The sequence below is a fragment of the Bacillus rossius genome, chromosome 1, assembly GCF_032445375.1.
Source record: "Bacillus rossius redtenbacheri isolate Brsri chromosome 1, Brsri_v3, whole genome shotgun sequence".
NCBI lineage: Eukaryota > Metazoa > Arthropoda > Insecta > Phasmatodea > Bacillidae > Bacillus > Bacillus rossius.
This window is the reverse complement of record NC_086330.1, coordinates 296,545,108-296,570,729: the sequence shown is the minus strand read 5'-3', so window position 1 is coordinate 296,570,729 and position 25,622 is coordinate 296,545,108. Positions and strand designations below refer to the sequence as shown.

Here is a 25,622-nt window from a genome sequence, read left to right as displayed (position 1 = left end):
ACGTCTTACGACTGAGTGAAACAAAGGTGAAAAAGGAAATGGGATGAACATACTATTTATTCTGCCTTTTCAACGGGTTTGAACACACACATTCACGTAGTTTTACGTAATACAAGGGCGTGAATTGTTCTGCGTGTTCAATCCATTCCTCACATGACTTGCGCAGTCTTTTATTGGAATGAAATAAGAAACGGAACAGCGAAGCAGACTTGGTCTGGCAGCATGACCACCATTTCCTTTTGTTCGTTAAAAAGTAAATTTTGTATTTTGCCGTAATAATCAACATTTCAGTATGCTATTAAACATTACCCAACAAAATATTATGACTAAATTAAAGGTAATGCTTTTAATAACTTTACCGTAATAACGTGTATGTAAACAAAACCAATTTTGTAGGTTAGGTTCAAACGTATTTTATTATGTATTACGCTTACGTAATTTAAAAATTAAATACGGCAGTTTTTCTTTCAGGATAAATTGGAATTTCATATGACAGTTTTTATTCACAGTTTCGGTTATTGATAAAGGTTTTGGTTGGTTGACTATCGGCTAGTCTAATATCTCTTAATGATTGCATCATGTTTGCTTTGTGTTCCGCCAAATCATTTTTCGTCCAAACAGGCAGACGCGTTTGGTATTTTTAACACATTTAAACTAAAATAATGGCAGTGTGTGTGTAATGTTCAACATATAAAAATACAACTATCAATATCAAATTTAGTTTCCATACCAAATTGAGTTGTTACCGGTACCAAAAAAAATTCTCGTTTTTTTTTTTCGAGAAATTATTTTTCTCGCTCGCTGTTCGAGAATGCAATATTTTTCGAAATTTTTCTCGAGGTTCGAGATCTCGCACAACACTATATATTTTGCGTTTCTATGGTTAAAGATGCGCGCACGCAAATATTTTTAACTATGGTGTAGTACAATTTCCGTTTTTTCAGCTTTCACTGGTGTTTTTTTTTTATTTTCACACGTAGTTATGGAAATCAACACGGTACTACTGTAAAATGAATTCTTATCCTAAAAGCGGCAACAGATTGACATTAAAATAAAATTAGAAATTTTAAATGCAGTTGATGGTGGAAAAAAAAAAAAGTGATATAGCTAAACGTTTCGACATCCTGGCGTCTACACTTTCGACCATATTATCCAACCGGAAACAGATCGAAAACATCGCTTCTCTGGTAGGAAAAAAAAAAGAAAACGTGTGAAAGTATGTAAAAATGATGATTTGGACAAGATACTTTTTGACTCGCTAATGGAGGCTAGGGCATCTAACATCAACGTCTTTGGGCCGATTTTACAAGAAAAGGCACGCCAGGAAGCACTGGGGATGGGAATTGATAATTTCCAAGCATCAAATGGTTGGCCATTAAACAAGTGTATTCTATGTACTTTTTCATGATTAATTCCTCATAACGTATTAAACAGTCAGAAAGACAGTTCTAGCCATTTATGTGAAGCTTTATGATGACTAGAAATATATTGTGCGAAACCTCCATTTAACAAACCCCTTTACAACAAACACAACCAATTTTGGTCCCTTGAGATTTGTTAAATAGGTTTCACTGTATTACTGCCGCCATCTTCATGGTTGCAGGGGCATACACCTACCTCAAGGCTACTCGCATCCTGAAGGTGGGAACTACTACTTCAACCAAAAGATAGGTCATTAGGCTTCAATTCGAAGCTTTAATAGTCTAAAAAGATAGTAAATTAAAACAAATGCCCCAAAAACCAACCAAAGTTACCTGTACAAAAAAATTAAACCAAACAAAGTTAACTGTATGAAAAAATAATTTCTTTTATTACATGCACTATCTAATAGTGCTATTTTAAAGAATACTAGTATATATTATCTTAGTGATATTTTAAAGAATACAATAATTTTTCCTTTATCTCTGATGACCTTCCGGAAATTCATGCACTCCAGAGACGAGCAACTCTGCAGACCCCCAATAGAGAAACAAGGTCATGCAGTGGTCATACCTAGCACAGCCCTGATCTCTGCCAAGCCTGCAGCGTCGCGGATGAATGACGCGAAGACAATGTCCACGCCCTGCTCCACGCCAAACAGCAGATCGCCCTTGTCCTTCTCGGAGACAGCCGGGAGGTCAACGGGCACCCCGGGCAGGTTCACTCCCTTCCTGCTGCCCAGCGAGCCGCCGTTCTCTATCACGCACTCCAGGTAGTCGGGCCCTGCGAGCACGTCCCGCACATTCACGTCTCTACCCTGTGCTCTCTTCTGTCTCACACTTAGATTGCAGTACAGAGTAAATGCCACCATTGTTGCCAGATAGATACTAGCTGGTTTTAGGGTAGTGCAAATACTTTTTTTCATTAAATCAAAACAATGTTTGAATATTGTTGCAGAAAACAAATCTAAATTTTTCAATTAATCTTAGCCTCATACATGTTACATTTATTATTTTTGTGGATGAGTCCCATGTGGTTTAGGCCTATACATAGGTATCAAATAATTTTAAAAAATATTCAATTTGAAATGTTGAACTGAATATTAAAATCATGAATATAAAATATCAAATTATTCACGAACATTGAATATTTTTCTAATACATATTCTCAGACCCTTACCCGGATTACTAACATTAAAATAGATAAGTTTTAATATATTATTCTTAATTTAACTATTTGGTGATTTTTCCCAGACCTTAAATCAGTGTCTTGACAGCATTATCAAGCTGGAGTCACGATGCCACGACAGGTCTGACACACTCAGTATCCAATGAAATACAAGGTCACCGTGACATCACCCCGACAAAATATGCACCCCGACGACCCGCAAAGAATAGATTCTATTTCATATTTTTCATGCCCCATGCTGCCAGACAAAAAGCAAAATGGAAAAGGAAAGGAAACCTTACAGAACTAAACTTCAAAAATATGTAACTACTTGGTAAATCTTTATGCTGAAAAATGAAATTTTGTTTTACGTGTGGGTACATGTTAATTTTTGTAGCTTGCCTTCATCTGCTTATATAAATGGATAGCATCATGTTTAGAGTCAATGTATATTGGTGAAGATTGAATTTAAGAATGGAAGAGTTCACGAATAACTTGTAAATAATAAAGTTCAGGCTCATGGCATTTTTTATGACATTGGGATTAAGGACTATAGAAATCAGCCAAAAAAGATAAAGCATGGGCTGAGACAGCATGTTCTTTTTCTCTTCTACACTGTTTTTAGCACATTCTATACTACATTTTATGGAAGTACTTGGCTTAGAATGATTTACCAACACACAAATCAGAAAACATTGGGTTAATCTTGCTAATAAATATGTTGTGGTGGAAAGCTGTAAGACAGTTTGTCAGGATTGTTCTGTCATGTTCGTCGTGGCATTGTAACTCCAGCTTTACAGTTGTTTAAAATTCTGAAAGAAAAAATCAAACTACTATGCCCGCCAGATATCTTGGCGTCTGAGCTCCCTAGTCCTGTCTGTTGGGGAGGGGAGGGCGAAGAGGAAGCGATACCCTATTGTCAAGGTCAGCGGCCAGGTTTGTACTAGCAGAACAGAATACATTCGGCGCGTGACTTCCTACACTACGTAAGTCTGTATCCACGTCCGTGGGGGCCCCAGGGCGGTAAGGCCTTTTGGCTAAGAGCGCTGGGTTACCTAACCAAGAGTGAGAAATCCTATGAATGGTACTTGTACTACGTAAGTGTAACATTGTGTAAATTACAGTGGTTGTGCTCGAATATTTGTACTCATCTGTCAGGAAAAGTAACAAACTATTATCTAAACCTGCAACGTTTTGCTTTGTCCCATTAAATATACTTACGGTGTCTGCTAATTATTATGCTAACCAAAATTAATTGAAATGTTAACTCAGTAACTAGCGAAAACCAGACACGATTTATTTTGGAAAACTAGGTCACTTAGTATGTAAAATACATTTAAAACTATGCTTCTCAATTCATTGTGTTCTCAAAGTTAATTAAAACAAAAGTCTTACAAGAAAAAGCAAACGACCAAAACATTACGCAATTGTAGCCCTCCGCGCGAAAGCTATCTCACAGTTGATGACGCAGGAGCCAGTCTAGCCCTTATCGTTCTCCGGTTTCCGTACCTAAAACGTTCAATTTAGCGCTGGATGTACATTTAAGTAAACATGGATGTAGTAAATATGTTATATTTGCTGCTTTAACTTCATGTCAGTCGTTTAGGAAACACCTGACTAATGTTAATGGCATTTAAAAAATGCTTGTGTATGTGTGGCTTTATATTTTAATGCACCTATAATCAATTAATTATTATAAATGTAAATACAATTTGCATTGTACTTCCACTTTAGAATGCATATTTTAACCTTCAAGACCTCATATAATATTATATGATTTGTTTAATGTAAGTATGAAGTTCTCTTCCCATGATAATTGATTGTATTAGGTGACGAAAAACAAAATTAAGTTAAAATTAAGTACTATTATTACTATTCTTATTACTTTCTCTAGGTACTCCCGTTTTCCCCGTTCTGTCATTTCGTCAACGCTTCATAGTTCATACTCATCATTTCTCCACAATAGGCTATCAAGACCTTACTTCTTAATAGCCGCCCAACTCACACACACCCTAACTGCCCAAATATTTTACTCCACTATACACTATGTAACAGTAACGTAGTAAAGATATATTTCCATTGTTTATTAAATACTTAAAATATGTTTTTTCCTGGCGTAGTCTGTGGGTCATGTGGTTGTTCTTTGCTGACTTTACGAATCCTGATATGGACCGTTCACTCACACCAGTGTACTTCGCTGCTCTTGCAGTCTGTCTCTGTAAAGGCTCGAGCAGACATTTATTTTTCACTTCTTCATCACAAAACTGCATCACGGTTTTTATTATTTCCCGCTCTCCGCTATGTATCACTTTACCGCGCCTCAACGAGCTGCCACCTTCGCCTTCCATTTTCGGGTATACACTGAAGGGCGATATTTTCCTAACAGCCACTACACGGCTCTCGGCTACGTGTCGCCTGTTTACTCCCTCTTCTTTCTACAGTCCCGCTGTCCCCACACCCCCGCGCTGAGAGACGCCAAGATAACTGCCGGCCACTATATACATCTATTATTTCACAGGAGAAACTATTTGTAGAGCACAGTCACTATTAACAATGAGACATTCCATTCAATATGTGTTATGGTAAAGCAAAGCAAAATTTTTAAATAATAAATATTATAAAAAATGTTATGAAAAAACTGTTGACATCTAGTTACATTTCCTTAGAAGTAAAAATAGAATTTTATCATACTTGAATTTTATTGAATTTTATCATGATGAAATTCAACTAGAAAAAGTATTTCCAAATTCTCATTCCAAATTTTATGTTACAAAATAGAATTTTTAGATCAATTTTAAAAAAAATTTCATTAATAAAACCATTGTGCTATTTTCGTATATCTGACAACAAAGCATGCCAAAACAAGTACAGTGCTAACAGCAGATATCATGCATTGGAAAGAGACTGAGAGCAAATGCCCATTGGAATGCATACTGCAGAATAAGGATGAGACAATACATCAGGGTATCTGGGTCATTCTACGGTAAGATGCCCTTCGTGCACCAAACAATATAAAATAGTTCCTTTATTTCATATCTTGTCATTTTATATGATAAATCGCAGCATCTTAATGTAGTTTATCAATAACATTATGATTAAATGCCCAATTTAAGCATATTTCCTTTAAATTAAAAATTGAAGTCTGAAAAAGTCTCTACCCTGGCTTATCCCCCCTTGACTTTATTTTGTTAAACATACAGACTTTATATATTTTCTTTGTCACAGTTGCCTAGTTAAAATATATTTAACACAAATTTAAATAAGTATACTTAAGAATTATAAAGAAAAATAATAATATTTCTTTAATAATAATTTTAAACTTTACTCTTTGTCCCTCTTTTTTTATGTATCTACCCTGGCAAATTCTGATCCGCTAAAACAAAAATATGAGACGGCCATTTTTTAAATAGCGCTCAAGGGCACACATTGTCTACAGTTTGGTAATACAAAGCAAAGAAGCGGTTAAATCGCTGTTATAGGTTAGTTGGTGAGACGCAATAGTGTTGTGCAGTTGTTTCAGCAAGGTGAATTCGTCTCTTCACTGGTAAGTAGTACTATTTGTATAATTCAATTTATTTACTTGAAATTAATTGTAACAATTCAACAATAGTGTGATAGCTAACGTATGACATAATATTAATCCAACATTAACATGTGTTAATCAAAAAATTTAAGTTTATGATGAAAATATCTCTCTCCTGCTGTATTTCCCCTGGCAAGATAATTACCAGGGGAAATACTCACTGACCAGGGGAGATAATTTGGATAATTATATATTTGTTAATGATAGTTAATAGTTTAAATCAGACATAATTAACGATTTTAATGATACATTGCTATTGTATTGTAATCTGTAATACTGTTTCAGATCATGGCACCTTGCAAAAAGTTAACACACGAAGAACAATTAGAGAAGAAGCGTCAAGTAGAGAGATTACGCTATCAAAAAATTTAAAATGATTCGGAAAAGTATAAATTACAAAACCAAAAAGAAAAATATTTAAAAAAGGAGAAAGGAAACATCAAAACTGTCGACCAAATGACTCCCAGAGAGCAACATAACAACTTGCTCGTGAAAATATTACGAATGTCCCGGTATCTCCATCAACTTCGGAAGATGATACTCAAATACAGCAAAAGAGTTCTTACAGAAGAATTATAGCTGCTAAAATTAAATCAAACCGAGCTAGAAGACAAATATATTTAAATTAGTTATGCTATTTTTTTAATTTTATATCTTGAATAAAATTTGCAGATTTAATTAATGACAGTTTAAGTAAGTATAGATAATATGAAAATTATTTTTATTATCACCAGTCTGATTATTACTTAAAAGGCGCTAGTCTATTTATTTAGTATTGATAAAAGAATACTTTATAATTTGTTGAAGGTTTTAGATTAAAAAGAAAAGGCTGTGTTACAAAAATGATACTCAGATTTCAAGTTAAGTACAATTTTTATAAAACTTTGATTATTCCACAGAAGAAGCTAGTCTTCTTAATCATAATTGAAGAAACAATATTTTATTTTTTGTTGAAGGTACAATGTCACTTATTACTTAAATTACATTTATTTGTTGTCAAAGACACTAAAGAAGCTCTAGTTTCACATTAAAACAAATAATATATCAATAATACTCTAATTGTAATTTGAGTACAATGTTTAATAAAAGTAAATTTTAATAATTGTTTTATGATGTTAAATCTTTCCTCTGATCAGAAAAGTATCTACCCTGGTCTTAATGTTCTTACCCTGCCTTATGTATTTACCCTGGCTTCAAAAAATAACTAAAATTGTATATTTTGACTTGCCCTTTTGTAAATGTATACTTCAAAGGGATTAAAGTCGTAATATACGTTTTAAATAAAAAAAATACAAAATTTATTCTTGGGCGCCCCTATGTATTTTGGACAGCCTATCTTAGAATTACCCACCTACATTATCTGGTGAACCGAATGCTTCTGATTTTTCTCTGCAGAGTCGCTGCTGACATGCAGGATAGTGTAATATAAACATTGGCTGAACAATCAGACCATCATTGTGTATAAATATGCAATGAAGGAAGCGACTAGTTACTATGGTTAGAGCACAATATTGTTTGCTGATTTGTCACATTATTAATTCGTTGCATTGTATTTAATGTTAAACAAATGCTGTTACCACTGTGCATGCAAGGATATAAAAAATTCACATAAAGGAAAAGGCACTACTTTGAATCCATGACCTCTAATTCAAATCATGCCGTAATTTACTAGACATTACTTAAAAACCACGCAAATAGAACAGCATTACTTTGGGGGGGGATGTATAAGAACAAATAAACCACATCGTAACTGAATATTTACGTTTTGGGGAAAAGCCTTTTATTTTCCCCAAAATTAAAATTTGCTATCATGCCTAACCCCCTTTTCAAAAGTGTAACAGCGGCACAAACTCACCGACGTTGCTGACTACAAGGGAGATGAGGCCATCGTCCACGAACACCTTGTTACCCGGCTTCACCACCTTGGTGATATTGACGTAGTCGAGGTACACAGTCTGTGCGTTGCCCTTCTCCGCGTACGCCGTGTCAGTTGTCAACCGTATCTTCTCCCCCTTCTTCAGCTCCACCTCCGCGGAGCCACCCTGCGACGGAAACCAAGCTCACAATGCCATAGACTGCAGTCGAGACTGCCCAAACTGCTCCCGAGCTGAGTTTCAGCCCGACACCGAAACGTGCAGACGGCCATCTTTATCTCAAAACTAGTGGTGCACCGATGCGGATACCGATGAATCGTAATCTGCGATTATGGGTACTTACCGATTAATCGTAATCGGCGATTATCTTAACGATTACTTTGCCGATTATTTACGTCCCGGCGTAATTACGTAGGTTTTTACCGTGTAATATTTTGTTACACATTTTAGGACGAAATACGGTAATATTTGTATACATTACAAAATTCATCTAACTGTGTCATATCATAATTACAGATATTTCGTTAAGTTTAATAAATCTCATTGCCTCAAACAATAAAAAATGCATTTTTCTTACACGCTTATTTACGTTTCGTCTTTTGTTTAGTGGCCTTGTACATTACGTATAGCCAGAGAAGTAAAACAGATGGCACGCAATCAAAATACCACAAACAGTTGCAGTGGATTCTATGACAATCGATCTTTTGGAGTCGTAGTAGCGGTTCAAAATCGTGGTCCCGATACCTTCCAATTTTTTACACTGGGTTTTACAAACTCATTATGGGCGTCTTTGGTAACATTATCCGTTTGTTATTTGTATGTGACGTGAAAAGTGAAAAAGTATTTATAACATAAATAAAATCACATGTGCTAGAATTGGTTTTTAGTCATTTTTATATGGGTCATTCCATGAGATTTCAACCAGGGTTGGTTGCTGCACATTTTTTAAAAATTCTGAGGATTTATACACTCATTGGTACATGTTTTGAGAGATCAAAACAAATTTTATAAAAATTTATTTCCTATAATTTTTGCGTAGGCACCTGTTTGAAGATGGTGGCGTGTGAAGATTTCAGCATTTTCAAGCATTTACGAAAAATGCTGTAGCTCCTTCAATTTTTATCGTAACAACTTTTTAAAACATACATTTTACTCAGCTCTAAATGCTGTTTAATTTTCGTTATAAGCATTTCCTGCTGTGATAATTAACATATTTTCTGTTATTTTTCAAAGTTTATCAACAAAATTGACTTTTCTTCCAACTTTAAGCCTAAAACCTTCCATGAAGGACATAAAACATTCCAATGATTTCTTGTATGTGTATACTACAGTATTAGTATTATGTGGCAGATAGGTGAAAATTGGGGTGTTTTGAGTCCTTTCATATTTACAGACTGTTAAAAATTGAATATTTCTGAAATTTGCAATTTTCACCGTGATTTTTTACGGTGTGGGACACATGTGAAAAATTTAAAATTTACACAGAATGTAGTTCTATTGAGGTACTTTAACATACATAAAAGTGGTGAGGGTGTTTTGCAAATTAAAACCAACAAAAAATCTTGAATTTAGTAAAAAAATCAATATTCACAATACTCTAAAACATTGTGGAAGATCTCGAAATAGACAACACAATGTATTTAACTCAATAGAAAATCCATAAACATAGACCCTAAATAAAATTGTTTGTTCATATTCTCATTATGTTAGCAGTGTGTATAACGTTTTAGTCAATTTTGACAAGTCATAATGTTATTGCCAAACCTAGGAAATGTTCATTAGCACAACTTTAGGAAAACATTTGTTACCAGTCTATTTCTTGAAATATTTTTTTCTGGATTGTAGTCTGTGTGCCAAAACTTCAGTCACTTCATTTCCAACATTTGCATCAAGGCGTCTTCCTCTTCCTGTCATAACTGAAAATTCACAAACTGTTAAAACACGTAGGATGTTGTCGAAAGGCATCCGAACTTGGTCGTTTCTCGATTTAAAAAATGAAGCAGCTGGACCATGAGGATGGTAGAAATGAACATCACAGTCGTCCTCATCCATGTTCACTTGCACAACCTCGGCAACCCACCAGTTTTCATCGTAGATGCATGCAACAAAAGCTCCTTCTTTAATTCCCTGTGGTTTCACCGGGATGAACTGGGAGTCAAATGTATGCTCGACCTTCACATCCTCGTATTTGACTGATTTGGATGTGATAAAACATCTAATACATCCTCGAACTTCAAATGGTAAAAATCTATGCTTCTGTCTTGTTCCTGGGACTGTTTTAGCATTTTTGAATCTATTTTCCAAAAATGCCTCATTTGAAACTATTTCTTTGTTTTTCACATATAAGAAGGCAATTCCATTAATATTTTCTTGACAAAATGCGAACATATCTTCTGCAGTTAATATCTGACCCGTTGTGGTTCTTTGCAAGGAGGCCTTTGAAACAAGGCGTTTGACGGTCCCGCCAATGCCATCGCATGGACTTTTACCATGTGATGTACCAAAGAAGTTCCATTCAGCTTGAAGGTGGAAGTCAATCTCATGATAGCAGAGGTTTATAAGGTTTTTTCTATTTTTGTACTGGGCCCCTGCACCATCCGAAAAGTATATAATTTTATTTATTTGTGGAAAATCCTCTTTCAATTTAGCGATCAGTTTTTGTTGAAAAGCATAAACAGTAGCTGTTGTATGCTCCAAACAGTCACTTATGAAGCAAAAACATTTGGATTCCACTGAGCCTTTCATCTGATCCCTGTAATATAAGATAAAAGGGTGAAGGGTAGCCTGATCATTCACCCAATGGAATCCTTGAATGGCATCTTGCACAAGAAAGGAAAAATTCTCTGCAAAATCTGCAAGAACAATTCCTTCAGTCAAATCCAAGTTCTCTATTTTGGTTTTGAGGTAAGCAGATTGAGTTTTTGCTACAAAATGATGTCTCTTTAGGTTCGTCAGCTTTGTAATTAGATCCTCAATATACTCATCATTAGTTTTAGTAACACTTATGAGATCTGCCCTGTCTGTGTTCACCCACTGTTTGTAAGTGTAAGTGACACTCTCTATAAAGTCATCATTATTGCTACACTCACCACTTTTTTCTTCATCTTCACTTCCACTAAATTCAGAGCCTTCATTCATGGCTTTCAGTTCCATTTGCAACAAATCTGTTAACACCTCTGGTCCAGGGCAGCTGTCACATTCACTAAGCATGCATTCTTCCTTTTCTACATCACACACAATAGATTCAAGTAAATCCTTGTAATTTATGTTGAGCTTTGCCCCATCTAACATCAACTTAATGTTCTGATGAGCAAGGCAGACACAGACAGAGTGAGTGCCACTTCCACCAGCCAACACACACCACCTAGGCCTAAGCTCTGCAAATTTAGAAAATCCAATTTTGTGATTTGTGTATTCACTGCGGAAGCTTGCATACAGCTCTTTCAAGTTACAAAGAACTAGCCTTTTCTGTTTGTGCTCTTTTTGTCCTTGCTCATTTCTTATGGAAATGTACTCTTTTTTACCTGAACAGATTCTGCTGTTGTCATTCTGTTCGTAGAAGTTCACAACCTCTTTGACTGTTTCATTAGTTAGTCTGTTACACTTCTTGTGATCCGTGCCAGGTAGAATTCCATGCTTCTTGACAAGTTTCCTAGTAGTTTTGACAAGGTAAGGGGTAGCATCAAAATATTCACATGTTTTAGCAATCGACCAGGATTTTGGTGCCAAACTTAGAATCTTTACCTTTTCAGAAAAAGAGGATGGTTGCTTGAACTTTTCTTTTAAACAGTTCAACAAAGTACTGTAATCGTCCTCTGGTGGTAGTGTTTCACTTTCCTCCACTGTGCAGATTTCAAGAGAAGTGGAGATTTTTTTCTTGAAAGCTGAAGAAATTTTGTTGGCTTTTGTGTCTAAGGCTCGAGGTCGGTTTTCAATGCTGAGTTTTTGTATTTTAACAGGTGACACACCCAATGTCTCGCAGATCAAATTTGCCTCAACTAAAGTTTCTTCAACAGGATGATAGAGATCATCTTCAGATGATTCCTCTTGACATGTTTGTAAATCCACTATTCTTTTCTTGCAGGAAATGCACAAACTTTTACCAGGAATCAATTTTAGACTTGGATTAAGTATTGAATACCTTGTTGAAAAATTCAGAGATATTTCTTTGAGACCCTTAGAAATGACTTTTTTATGTACACTGAATGGATCTGAACAAGTTTTCCCAAACAGGTGAGAGAATTTTTCCAAATACTTCTTCTCATGGAAAGTACAGATTGTTTCAATGTCACATTGTTGTAATCTTAGATTCAAAAGGCTTTGATTCTTCTCACTTAACTCACTAAACCTTTTTAAATGGTCTGTAATATTTCTACCATAGTCTTTCTTGTGGCAGTCTTCACTCAAATAATGTCCAATTGAACACTTCATTTTAACACAATCATGTAAAATAATAGAAAAACTCACTGTAGGATTTTCATTTCATACATCATCCAAAACAATGCACCTATAGCTATATAAAAAACAAAACAAACACTAATATCATAGATTAAGCATTATGTAAAAGAGTTGCGACAATAAAAAATTGCAAACTTTCATAGAGATTACATTCCTCAACTGGCATTATTACTACCTCACACTTCTTATTTTTTTTCTTTCTGTTTGACAATCTCATTGCTTTGCTGAATGAGAATAAAAACACGCCCTATAGCAATATTTTTATATTTGAAGGAATAACATCACTTATTACAGAGCCACTCCTGTTGTAGAAGTTTTCCTTGTGTGTTAATTACCAGTAGCTTTAGAAAGATTTTACAGAAGAGACATTATGCATTCTCATTAGGTGTTTCAATTTTCAGTGCAGATAACATTAATTACTGTTATTATTTTATTTATACACTGCATTGTATATAAGTGTTCGCAGATCATCTTAAGCATTGTGTTTTCTTATTTGTGTATTGTTAAATTAGCAATTCCCAATCTAAATAAATTCTAATTTTGAGTCAGTGAATAGTGATTTTCTGCTAAATTCAAAATTTTTTTTTGGTTTTAATTTGCAAAACACCCTCACCAATTTTATATATGCTAAAGTACCTCAATAGAACTACATTCTGTGTAAATGTTAAATTTTTCACATGTGTCCCACACCGTAAAAAATTACGCTGAAAATGGAAAATTTCAGAAATATTCCATTTTTAACAGCCTGTAAATATGAAAGGACACAAAACACCCCAATTTTCACCTATCTGCCACATAATACTAATACTGTAGTATACACATACAAGAAATCATTGGAATGTTTTATGTCCTTCATGGAAGGTTTTAGGCTTAAAGTTGGAAAAAAAGTCAATTTTGTTGGTAAACTTTGAAAAATAACAGAAAATATGTTAATTATCACAGCAGGAAATGCTTATAACAAAAATTAAACAGCATTTAGAGCTGAGTAAAATGTATGTTTTAAAAAGTTGTTACGATAAAAATTGAAGGAGATATAGCATTTTTCGTAAATGCTTGAAAATGCTGAAATCTTCATACGCCGCCATCTTCAAACAGGTGCCTAGACAAAAATTAAAGAAAATAATTTTTTATAAAATTGGTTTTGATCTCTCAAAACATGAACCAATGAATGGACAAATCTTCGGAATTTTTGAAAAACATGCAGCAACCAAATATTTTTTATTTGGTTGAAATCTCATGGAATGACCCACATAATTATAGTGAGATGGCGAGTAGGGAGAAAAAAAGTGAATTGTGGAAACATTTTTCTATAAACTCAAAAGTGAACAAAATAAAGCAGCATGTTTACATTGTTAAACGGTAATTTCTTGATGCAATAGTGTGATAGTCGATAATAATGCTAGTTTTCCGCAACAAAAACTTACCCATTGTAAATTACAATTATTAGACTGTAGTTCAAGTTGTTTACAATAACAAATATTTAAAAAAGAATTTAATTTAATTTCCCCTTTCAATGACTTAATAGTGTATTTTATATATTTTTATACTGTTATTATAACTGTATTCTCAATTTTACCTAATCTTGTTATTAAATTCACATGGGAATAAAAAAATTTTGTGTGCATTATTACACTTAAAAAAATTTCTTCATTATAATCGGTAACTGAATCGGTATCTGCCGATTATTGCTCTCATAATCGGTAATCGAATCGGTAATCGGTAAAGTCATATCGGTGCACCACTACTCAAAACCAACTCATACAGGAAACACCATAATATTTTACATAGGTTCAGAGATGTGTTTCAGAAATAAAAGATAATCAACAAAGTGGGAGAACTGTTCAGATGAAAATAGTATAGGTATTAAATGAGACGGTACACTAAAGGAAAAAAATTGCAAATACTACAACAAATCACAAATTTTCAACCACAGGGTGTGTCTTCTCCACTCTTGATGAAGTTTACAATGTCATTGAAAATTTAAGTAATTTTTTATACCTATCTGTAGTTTTTTTTTTTCCTATCTTTTTCATGACAATCTACTTCGCAACCACAGCACTGCACAAAATAATGTCTTGACTTTTCCAAGCTCAACAAATTATTAAGAAACAAACAAATGATCACTTACTTTATAGTTTCACCACACACACCACACATTCAAATAAATAAAAAATTAATATTATTACTTGGGCAAGCTAATCTGGGACCAAAGTAGTTTCAAACGCCTAACAATCCCTATGTAATGATTTAAAAATAAGACAAAGAGCACCATATTCTTATTTCTTGCCAGCTTGACAAAGGTGTGCAGTGCAATATTCAAATTAAATATTCTACAACTCACCCCTTCCAGCAGACAGATGCGAAAAAGACATTGATATAATTCCTCTAACCTTCTCAAAAACTTGAGAAGGTATACACAATAACTAACGGTATGGTTCTTAAACTCACCCCTTCCAGGAGTCCCGTACGGATCTCAGGGCCCTTGGTGTCGAGGGCGATGGCCAGCGGGTAGGGCATGCCGATCTTCTTGCTGTAGCTCTCGGCCGCCGCACGGATGTTCTTGATGGTGTCCCCGTGGTACTCATGGCTGCCGTGAGAGAAGTTGAGGCGTGCCACGTTCATTCCCGTCTCTATCATCTTCTCCAGCACCTCCACGCTGCGTGACGCAGGCCCTGGGCACACGCACAGATGGGTGACACTATGCTCCCACCAAAATACTTCATGTCAAATCTCTCTGGTTTCAGATCTCAGGGTAGCTAGTAAACAATGGATAAACAATTCCCAGATTTTTCCTGGCTACGGAAAAAAACATTTCCTGACAACTAAATTAATTTTTTACCAATGACTATTAAAAAATTTTAACTATTAGGAATTTACGAAACAGTATTAAAACTATGAAAAATCACAACCTTTAAATATAATATGAAAAAAAGAAAAAGCTAACTTTTGTAATAAAAAAAAATCATGTACAGTGACTTTTCATGAATAAGTCAATACATGGCAACCCATCATGTTAAATTAATTTATTGGTATGTGAAACTTAATACTAATTGTGTTACATCTATGTCTGCTGAATACAATGCCAATTGTTTCATTACAACAATACCAATACTTAAAAGGATGGTGGCATTCATTGTGGTCTATCAGAAAATAAAATATTCTGAATTCTAATGGTTTCACTAAATTTAATTTAATTTTTTTTTTATCCCGACTGTCGATACAAACACTATAACACCCGCCCCTCAAGGCAACGTCAAAATTCGTTTCAGGAAAACATTGCACTAATAATAAAACAGCGATTAAACAATGTATATTTAAATTACAAAAAAATATTGAACAGTCTAAATTTAAAATTTAAAAAATCACGAAACGCATTGTTTACATAATATGGCTAGGCATTCCTAAGTAGGTGCTAAAAACATTTCAGTTACAAAATAATAATGCTTTTAATATACAAGATATATTTGATTTCTAATAGGATTTCAAAATAACAAAAACTTGAGCGTGTTGTATTATAACACAAAATTATTTAATCTGTTAACGTAATTCCCAACTGTTTACAAAGTGCGTTACTGCCTTGATAAGCCACTAGCGCAGCCTGTTTTAATATCGTTTGCGTTTATTAGACATTACTGTCACAATATTACTACAGAAAACAATACCACCCAAAGCAACTGCTGACTTAAATCTACGCGAGCCAGTATCAGTCGCGTGAGTCACGCAGCAGCGGCGCCGCGTCGGCGCTAACCTGAGCCTGGTTCACAAGGTCGCGTGGAACACTAGCACGCACGGTTAACAGGGGTGCTTTTATGATTGCTCCTGCTGTTTTGAAGTTCATGACGCATATTAATACTTACCAACGATGCATGTACCGTGTTTGGCAGCATTATTCATCGAGAATCACAGCATAAAATGCTCAGTCACATCAATAGATTACAAATATTAAAAAAAGTCAAAAAATTATTTTGGTTTTTATGGTTTATGGAAGTGAAATATGGCACAGTTAATCCGCAAACCAGATAATCCGCAAACGGATAATCGGGAGTCTACTGTATATCCATACAGAAGATACTGACTGTTAGTCCATAACATAAATGAAAACTAGAAATAAAATCATAGCAAAGAATTTAATAAAAAAATTATGTAAACGCAATAGTGAAAGCAAATTATTATGATACGCACACAGTGCACAGGGAGCAGGCCTTGCTGTGATGTTAACGTCAACACATGCATCAGCACAAAACAGTAGGACAGCACTTCGTTGCAAGGCCGGCCTCAGTTACGAAAAAGGGGTTAGGAACGAGATTTAACAACACAGCCGCGGACCCGAGGTTTTAAATACAGCAGCCACGCCCAAAAAGGGGCCTTTTGTGGGGGCCGAGACAACGGAGCCCCGACGTGCTGCAGTGACTATGCCTCATTCCGCCTCGTCAAGAGGTCAGCCGCGAGACGCTTAGGTTATTTTAAGTCTACGTACTAGGCAGTAAGTACAAGAGGGGTGATGACTTCAGCTCATGTGTAATAAATGTTATCAAAATCAAAGAGTAAGGATAATGTTGTGCCTCTAACAGTCTGATTCCCCTCGAGATCCCAGTAGGAAGAGAGGGTAGTACCAAGAAAGTTGAGGCAACGACATAACAAAATGAGACAAATATCAATAAGGTTCATAATGGCTCATCAAATGGTTTTTTTCTATCAATGGTATTATTATTATACAGGTATCTCGCACTTCTGTAGGAGAGAAATTAATTCTAATTTTGGCTCTAGAAAAATTACTATTATAACATCACTATAATGAATAGTAAAAAAAAGTTTATGTCTCCCCGACTTTTGGCTGGAACTCAAAATCTCCCAATAAAATAAATATTCAATAACAAACAATTCACATTTTTTCACAAATAAAGCATTAATTTCAATAATGTGATAAGAGATTGTACCAGTGTGCTTGTTGATTTATGTGTAACCAAGCTGTACCGAATTGGTAATATTGTATGCAAACTAGTGTACAAAAGTAAAGTTTAATAATTTTTTCAATGGAAATAAGAAATTTCTTTCTTTTTTTTACCACCATATCAGAATATCTATGAATTGTTCTATTTAGGGTCTAGACTAATGCTAAAGATATGTACAGTAGGAAAACATAATTTTTTTTGCAATGACAAATATTTTAGAGTAATTTGATTTGAATATTAATTTTATTTCATGTGGTAATTGAGAACATGATAAACTAACATGTATGTATCATAATTTGAGTTTCCTTGATGTTTCAAGTCATTTTAGTGCTGAATCTCAAACCTCTGGTTGGTTAATTTCATTCCTATGACATTTCTTTGCTGTAAAGGTTATTTTTGTAAATTTTAACGCAATACTTCTCTTGCATTATTTGTCACAAATATTTTCAACAGATACTCGCTAAATTTATTATAATGGGCATACCTAAATTATCACTTCAGCTAATTTTTACACCCATTATATTAAACTTCCTAAACATCAATTGAACAACAAATGCAAAAGAGGCATCGGATTTAATTAGCTGAAAAAAGGCTTTAACTACTAGTAATGACGAGAAAATGAATTAACTAAATGTAGGGTAAGAACAAGCGGTAAGTGTGTGTATTGTTGTTTTTAAAAATATTTGATCTGAAAATCTTCACCATTCACAGGAAAAATGGTGTAGTTAAGCTGTATATTCGGCTGTTGCTATAATAATGATTAAATTGTGGTAAAATTGAGTCATCAGAGCTCAATACTATTTTAGAAAGCTCCTGAAAGATAGTACATACAGATAACCATTCAAATGAATAGGCCATAATTTTTTAATTTCAATCGAATTTCGTGTGAGTGTAAGGGCTAACATTTTCTAGTAACACTGATATATCGCTCCCTCATCAACACACTGATTATTAAAGTAACTAAGGGTTTATACTATTAATTAATACAAAATCAGATTGAAGATTAGTTCAATTGAACCTTCTTGACTTAGTAATTTAGCAAGCAGACATGATAATTCCTCTTGTTCAAAACATCTTAATATCCCAACCGACTGAGCCAAATAACTATCATGAAAGTTATATAATTTTTAATCTATTATACAAATCCTTATTTAATTGAGTGAAAGTTTTTAATAACAAATAGACAGCAGACTTTTGCTCACATGTGCCCACCATCAAGTTAAAACTACCTATAAATAGCTTTGTATTATTACTAGAGTTAAATTTACTATTTTAATGCTGTTTTAATTGTTTTATTTTGCACTTACTGATCCATATATTAACAAGTACCTAGCATTTGTGTATGTTCTGTGATAGTCTACTAACCATATTAAAAACTCAGTTTATATATTTGATTACAAACAAATTTATTTTATTCTATAACAGTTGACTAATTTACATGTAAATTATTCTTTGGAAAGTGAAACCATTAGAATTCAGAATATTTTATTTCCAGATGGACCACAATGCATACCACCATATTTTAAGTATCGCATTGTTGTAATGGAATAATTGGCCACATTTTAAAAAGAGACATATGAAAATCTCTATTGAGTTTCAGAAATCAATAATTTCTTTTAACACAGTGGGTTTCCAAGTTTCGACTGGTTTAAGGGTCCTGCCTACACGAGCACAAACACTGTGCGCAGAGCTGCAGGAAAAACAACGCAATTTGAAAACTACAAGATATCCTAGTGGGGTCTGTTTACAAAAACCATTTAATAGTTCACCGTGGGTACTTTTGATTTTGGATTAAATTTTTAAACTGTATTTTTAGAAAAGTTAAATTGGCTAAAACAAATGCTTTCAGAGTAATTTTTAGGCATAAAACAACCGGTACAGATTCTTGAAAGCACTTAAGGGTCTTGCATTACACCTTTATCTTTTCTCCACCTTATCATCCAGCCTCACTAACACACACACACCCCGACCAGACAGTCCCTTTAAGAACAGTCACTGTGCACCATTTCTTTTTACAAAAGTTTGCTTTTTTTTTTTAGATATATTTAAAGGTTGTGATTATTTCTAGTCTCTTACACATTCCTGAAAAGTGATATTTCACACTATATGGAATACTGCTTACACCCAAATCTATACCATTTCTATAATTTGTTGGAATAGATTTGTTACACATAATTTTATTGATTTGGAAATTTATCTATCAATACTACAGCACACAATTTACATTATAACATTATAATGGTATATTGCTCTGCATACTATTATGGTTGTGCCAGTTCATTCTAAGAAAATAATGTCCATTGAACAATGGGACTCTGCTCGCAAGACTTCTGGGTCAAACTAACAGTGTACTGCATGATTATGGTAAATATGTCAAAAGCTATAACTGGCTGAAGCTCATGATTTTGACAACCAGCGGATGTCACAAGGTTCACGCCGTAGCGCCGACCACTCACCAATGGTGCAGATGATGCCGGACAGGCGGACATACGAGGCCTTGGAGTCTATGTCCAGGGCGCACATATGGTCGAGCTGCGTGCTGGCCTGCGCAGCCTTCAGCTGCAGGGGTGGAACGTTGTTGCCCAGCGACATCTGACGGGGACCAGGTGAGCACAGTTAGCCACGGCACACCCTCCACGCCACACATCTTGTCCCTGTCACTCACATCACGATTGCTACAGTACCGACATACCTCCCACTGCAACAAAAAACTAACAATATTTAACTACAAAATTACGAGTGAGATGATCTCACTGCATTAGCCAATACACTGATCCATTAAAAATGTAGTGTCAACAAATTGGCAATAAAAGTAAACATTGAAAATATGAAATTTATATTTTCTCTTGTGAATTGATTCTCACACTAAAATCTCAGGGAATAGTAGACTTTTAGAACTCTTAACTTTTACACATAGAAATTTATGTCATGATTTTGCTTGAGAAAAGAAAACTTAACATTTAATAATTTGTATTTTATTTTTAATACTTTGTTCCTAAGTTAATATTTTTTCTTGATTTCATTAACATGCCATAAATACATAGGTATGTATTAATTTTATTAAATTCGTGAAACAAATAATGTTTGTGTATGTGCAAACCAGCTTCAAATATAGACTACTTGAAATAAAACTTCTGTTGCTCTGTGTATGAAGCAGTCGGCTATATTGGGGACGAAAGCCATTATTGTAGCCCTCTAAAGATGGCAATAATCCTTATAAAGTAACCTTATATAACTAAGTTGCTATAAATTGCTCATTATGTTCGATTACTTTGTCTTTTGAATTCTGGAAGGGACAGGTCCGGACCCCACAGATCTCCTCCCTATGGAGTCAGAATTCAACCGAAAAACTTTGGCTGAAAGTTATAAAAATATTAGTTAAAAAAAACTATGAAGTATGGTCTAAAGTGTTTTCCAGGGCTGATATATGCCTCTGAAGTTACAGCTGAACAAATGGTTTATTGCAAATAGTAGAGAAAATATTCAAGATGGAACATTAAATATATCTGAACAATTTTAAGTTAACAGTTTTACAGCCACCACAAAACTTGTTGCTGTTGTGAAAGGTTTACATTTTCATTTCCCATACTTTTTTTTTTACTTTTATTATCAATTATTTTTAAGAAATAGTTTTACCACAACGACAAATCTTGCATTGGTTTTAGGACTTCATGTTCCATTTTAAATACCTTACTATTTTCAACATAAAAACAATGTTTCAACTCCAAGTTCAAAGGTGTATGCCAGCCTTGAGATGCACTTAACCACAAGTCATATATGTTTTGAACTTACTTCCTAACTCACTCTGCATACTGAAGTGCAACTAGTAGCCTATATGTATTAAAATTAATCATAGTTAAATAAATCTTTTGAACTTCAATATCACCCTAACCAAAAAAATATTCTTCAGAACACTAATAAGAACCCCCATAGCTAAGACCCAAAAAGCGGCAATTTTATTTCACAAAGAAGAGCACATTGAGGATTCGTCTTTAATGACACCAGGCAAAACTTTGTATACATCAGTGTCTTCTGATAAGCTATCTCAAACTGTGGAAAAATACAGCTGACTTAATAACAGTCTATCAATGGCTTCCATCAGACCTGACCACACACAATCTTCCACAAGGCCGAGCAACTGGCGGTACACCAGACTAGGGCAAAGGCAAGATACAAGAGTCCAAGTATGTGCGAGAACAAGTCTTGAGAACTCAATCACTGCAAGGATCATGAAGTGTGTTTCGGAAAAATGAACACACTTGGAAACATCATACAAAATTTCAATCAAACATTTTTCAATAACCTCATGCAGGACTTAAATTACCCACACATTTTTATTTTTGACGTGACGTCTAATAAATCGATAAACGCTGGCTGCACCCACGAACAAGTGTCCCGTTACACACATTGTAGCATTTCGCTGTGTCCCATTACGCTCATTTTATATTGCTCTTTGCTAACCTGAACCTCCTAGCATTGCGACCGAGTCCGTGACGTAATTCTGTTTTCATGCATTTCAATGCAACATTTTCATTGCTCTTTGCTAACCCATTCCTCCTAGCATTGCTGCAGATTCCGTGGCGCAAATATATTATTTTTGACTGCATCTTGGTGTTGGGTAAGCCATTTTCCTTCACATCTTCCTTGAAACACTCCCATTCGTTTCCTACTTTTCCTATCATCGTCCTATCCTTAACAGAATAACAAAGATTGGAAGAAGTTAAATAGCAAACATGTATAAAAGTTATAGTTAAAATAATCTCTTCGTTAAAATAATAAACATATTTGAATTAATGAGCTCAAATAAAAGTAAATTTATCAATTAAAATGTAGATTTCATTTCACTCCTTCTTGTATCCATAGAAAATATTGACAATTCAATAAAAATGATTCAATTTTATTCATAAAAGTATGCAATCATTTTCATCAATGTTTTATGACGTCACGTTAAACTATCATCCGTAAACCGACTTACAAACCAATTTTTTGTTTTCACTTTAAAAAAATTTTTAAATGAGTTACAAAGAAATTCAGAGGATGTTTGAACATTTCTCTGTTTGATTTTAACTTATTGCTCATACACTGTTTCCCAGAAATAAATGTTAAAATTAAAATTTCAATGAGGCATATTTCACTTCAGCAATGAAAATTAGTAATCAGGATGAGAAATATTTATTATATATTTGTTCAACTTATGCCACTAAACATTCTTTTTACCACGCTTTTATTAGCTTCACCTGTATATATGTATGTATGTATGTGTGAATGGACTATGTATTAGAATGTGTTAACATTTATCATACATATAAAGAACCTCTGAAAATACAATATTATAACTTAAGACCTTAGTGTTATGGGGGAGGGGTGTCAAGAGGGTCAAATAACCACTAATTTCAAGCTATAGGTAATCACCAGCCTTTTTGTGTATCCATGACGTTGGGGCATGGTGGTAATTTTACCCAGGGTCAACTGTTACCCTAAGGGAGAGGAGAAGGGGTTAAGAACCCATAATTTCAAAAATTTTAAAACTCAATGCTTTTTTCAATTTTGAGTGTTTCCGATCCAAAAGGTCGGGTTATAGTTGAAAATGTGCCCCTAAATTTGGAAAATTTTTAAAAGTATATTCTTTTTGATTTAGTTTTCCTATAGTCATGTTATTGTGAAAAATTAAAAATGTGCCCAGGCTTCGTCTTTCTTACCCCTGCAAGAGGGGGGGGGGGGGGGGGGGGGGGGGGGCAAAAAAATTGACCCTAAAATTCGAAAATTTCAAAAATATATTCTTTCTGATTGAGAGTGTTTCTGAGGTCGAGTTATGGTGGAAAATATGCCCGGGGTTCAAATTATCTGGCCACTCTTCCGGTGTGATCAAGCGTATGATACGGACATTCCATCAGACCATGTTGATTTCCGCACAGATGGTGTACATATAATTAAACCAATAGTCATTTATTTTCCAGCGAAATACAGCTATGGTACTGCTGAAAGGCGAATATTGCCATTAATTCTGAGTTTGGGCATCTACCGTCCATAAAATGCAAGGCTGCACTGTATATTATGCAGTTGTGTATTTGGGATCGCGTCTCTTTGCTGGCGGACAGGCTTATGTAGCTCTTAGTTGCGTAAAGTCACTAGATGGTCTCCAAGTAGAACTTGATTGCTCTAACATAACAATATTAGTTTCATTAAAGTTGATGCATTAGCTGAAATTACTGGATTACATGAACATTAACTTTTTTTTAGGTTCAACGTAACAAATAAATATTTTAATCACTCATTTTTAATAATTATAATTTGTTTTAATAACTCATATTCAATATTTGTATTTTATTTTGGAACTAAAAAGAATAAAATAAACTTATAGTTTAAAAAAAAAATTTAAAAAAACTGTTATTGTTGAATAAACTAAAAATTAAAAAATAAAATTTAAATTTTAGCTTTTTTTCCAACAGCTAAATAATGCACCACAACTCTGTATACCTAAAAGCTTGGGGTGATCTTTTCTTTCATTTTCGTAATGACTATATCCTAAAATTAGCGATAGAAAATACAAGACAAATGATATGAAGCACCCCTGGAATCAAGAAGCCCCTCACTAGAAGTGGCCTGCCTGCACTTGCTAAAGGTAACTGTGAAATGTGATGTCAAAACTATGTCTTATGAAAAACTTTTTCTGATGAAAAACTTTTTCTGATGAAAAACTTTTTCTTATGAAAAACTTTTTCTTATGAAAAACTTTTTCTTATGAAAAACTTTTTCTTATGAAAAACTTTGTCTATTTTGAAGTTTTCATCTTATTGCATGCATTTGTAGGCCAAAATATAGGTAGTGTACAGCATACTGGTACCGCATCCAGATGTGATGTATCAGTTAACCACACGTGCAAAATTCTCAGGTCAAGCCGCCGCCCCCCCCCCCCCCCCCCTTGTAAAATTTCTGCAGATCCCATTTGCGAATCCTACAGATTTGTGCCCCTGAAACACTTCGTTACTAATTTTAAGTTCATTATTGTTATCACGTTCATATATTCATTTTCGTAATGACTATATCCTAAAATTGTTGTATTGACTGTCCTGAAATTAGTGACAGAAAAGCTAATAGAAAACATTGTTATTACTGATAGAAAGCACCCCATGTTTTTAGTTATACATAGTTGTGATGCATTACTTGTCTGTTAGACAAAAAACTTAAAATTTAAATTTTAGTTTTTAATTTTTAGTCCATTCAATGATAAAAGTGTGTTTGTTTTTAGTTTTTTAAACTATAAGTTTATTTAAATTTTAAATTTGTAAATTTTGATGAATATTAGTACAAGATATCCACACAAATATATAATTAAATTTCTGACTTTTGCCTAATTTCCCTGACCCAAATTCCAAATTTATAATTTTTTTTTTTTAATAATTCACCTATTTTAAGATTTTCTGAAAGAAATTAAGAAGATCCAGCCTCCATTATTCACATAGCTGGCATTGTTCTCACTCCACTTTCTTAATTTGAAACAGAACTTTGCTTTATGCCATTTTACAGTGTGAATAACTATGCACTAAAACAAATCTAAAAAAATATTCTTTCACAACCTGGGTGATGGCAGACTGAAGCAAATATTTTCCCTTAAACTACTGTCACTAGGGTATTTCCCAGACTTTCCCTGACCAATACCAAATTACTTGACTTGAGAACTAGTCAACCTAACAGTAGTATAATTTTTAATCTACTAAACACCTAACCCCCATAATTAACACAACATGTGGCTAACAACATTGCTTTTCATCATGTTACAGTTTTGAAGAGCATAAACAGATGTTTTAGCAGAATAAAATGTATTAAATTTAATATATACTTAAGAAACATACAAAAATAGAAAAACTTAAAACTGAAAATTTTAAACCATTTAGATGAAAGCTAATTGCAAAATATTCCTCAAAACTCATGACATCAAGTATGTCGCACTTTGCATAAACTGCATACCTTGTACATTCCACCTTCCTCAGACTTGGCAAGCGTGGAAAAATGAAAACATATGTCAAGAATATCACAAGATACAAATGATTACAACTGCATGTCAATATTCAAAAGAAAATTACATTCACAGTCAGCATCGGCAATGTGAGCAAATGTAGCTACGCACACAAAGAGTTGTTCAGATTAAATTTGTACTGGAGAAACACA

At 34.2% G+C, this 25,622-nt stretch overlaps 1 protein-coding gene across 3 annotated transcripts in view; it reads right to left on the bottom strand.

The window, feature by feature from the left end:
* The window catches only part of LOC134527782 (pyruvate kinase-like), a 119,608-nt gene that overhangs the window by 70,517 nt on the left and 23,469 nt on the right, over positions 1-25,622 (bottom strand). For all 3 annotated transcript variants that reach the window (XM_063360730.1, XM_063360728.1, XM_063360729.1), the window contains 4 exons: positions 19,910-20,045; positions 14,950-15,173; positions 8,025-8,211; positions 1,993-2,202 (listed from right to left, as the gene is read on the bottom strand). In XM_063360730.1, coding sequence (XP_063216800.1) covers positions 1,993-2,202; positions 8,025-8,211; positions 14,950-15,173; positions 19,910-20,045 — 757 coding nt within the window. The remainder of the gene's footprint in view (positions 1-1,992; positions 2,203-8,024; positions 8,212-14,949; positions 15,174-19,909; positions 20,046-25,622) is intronic.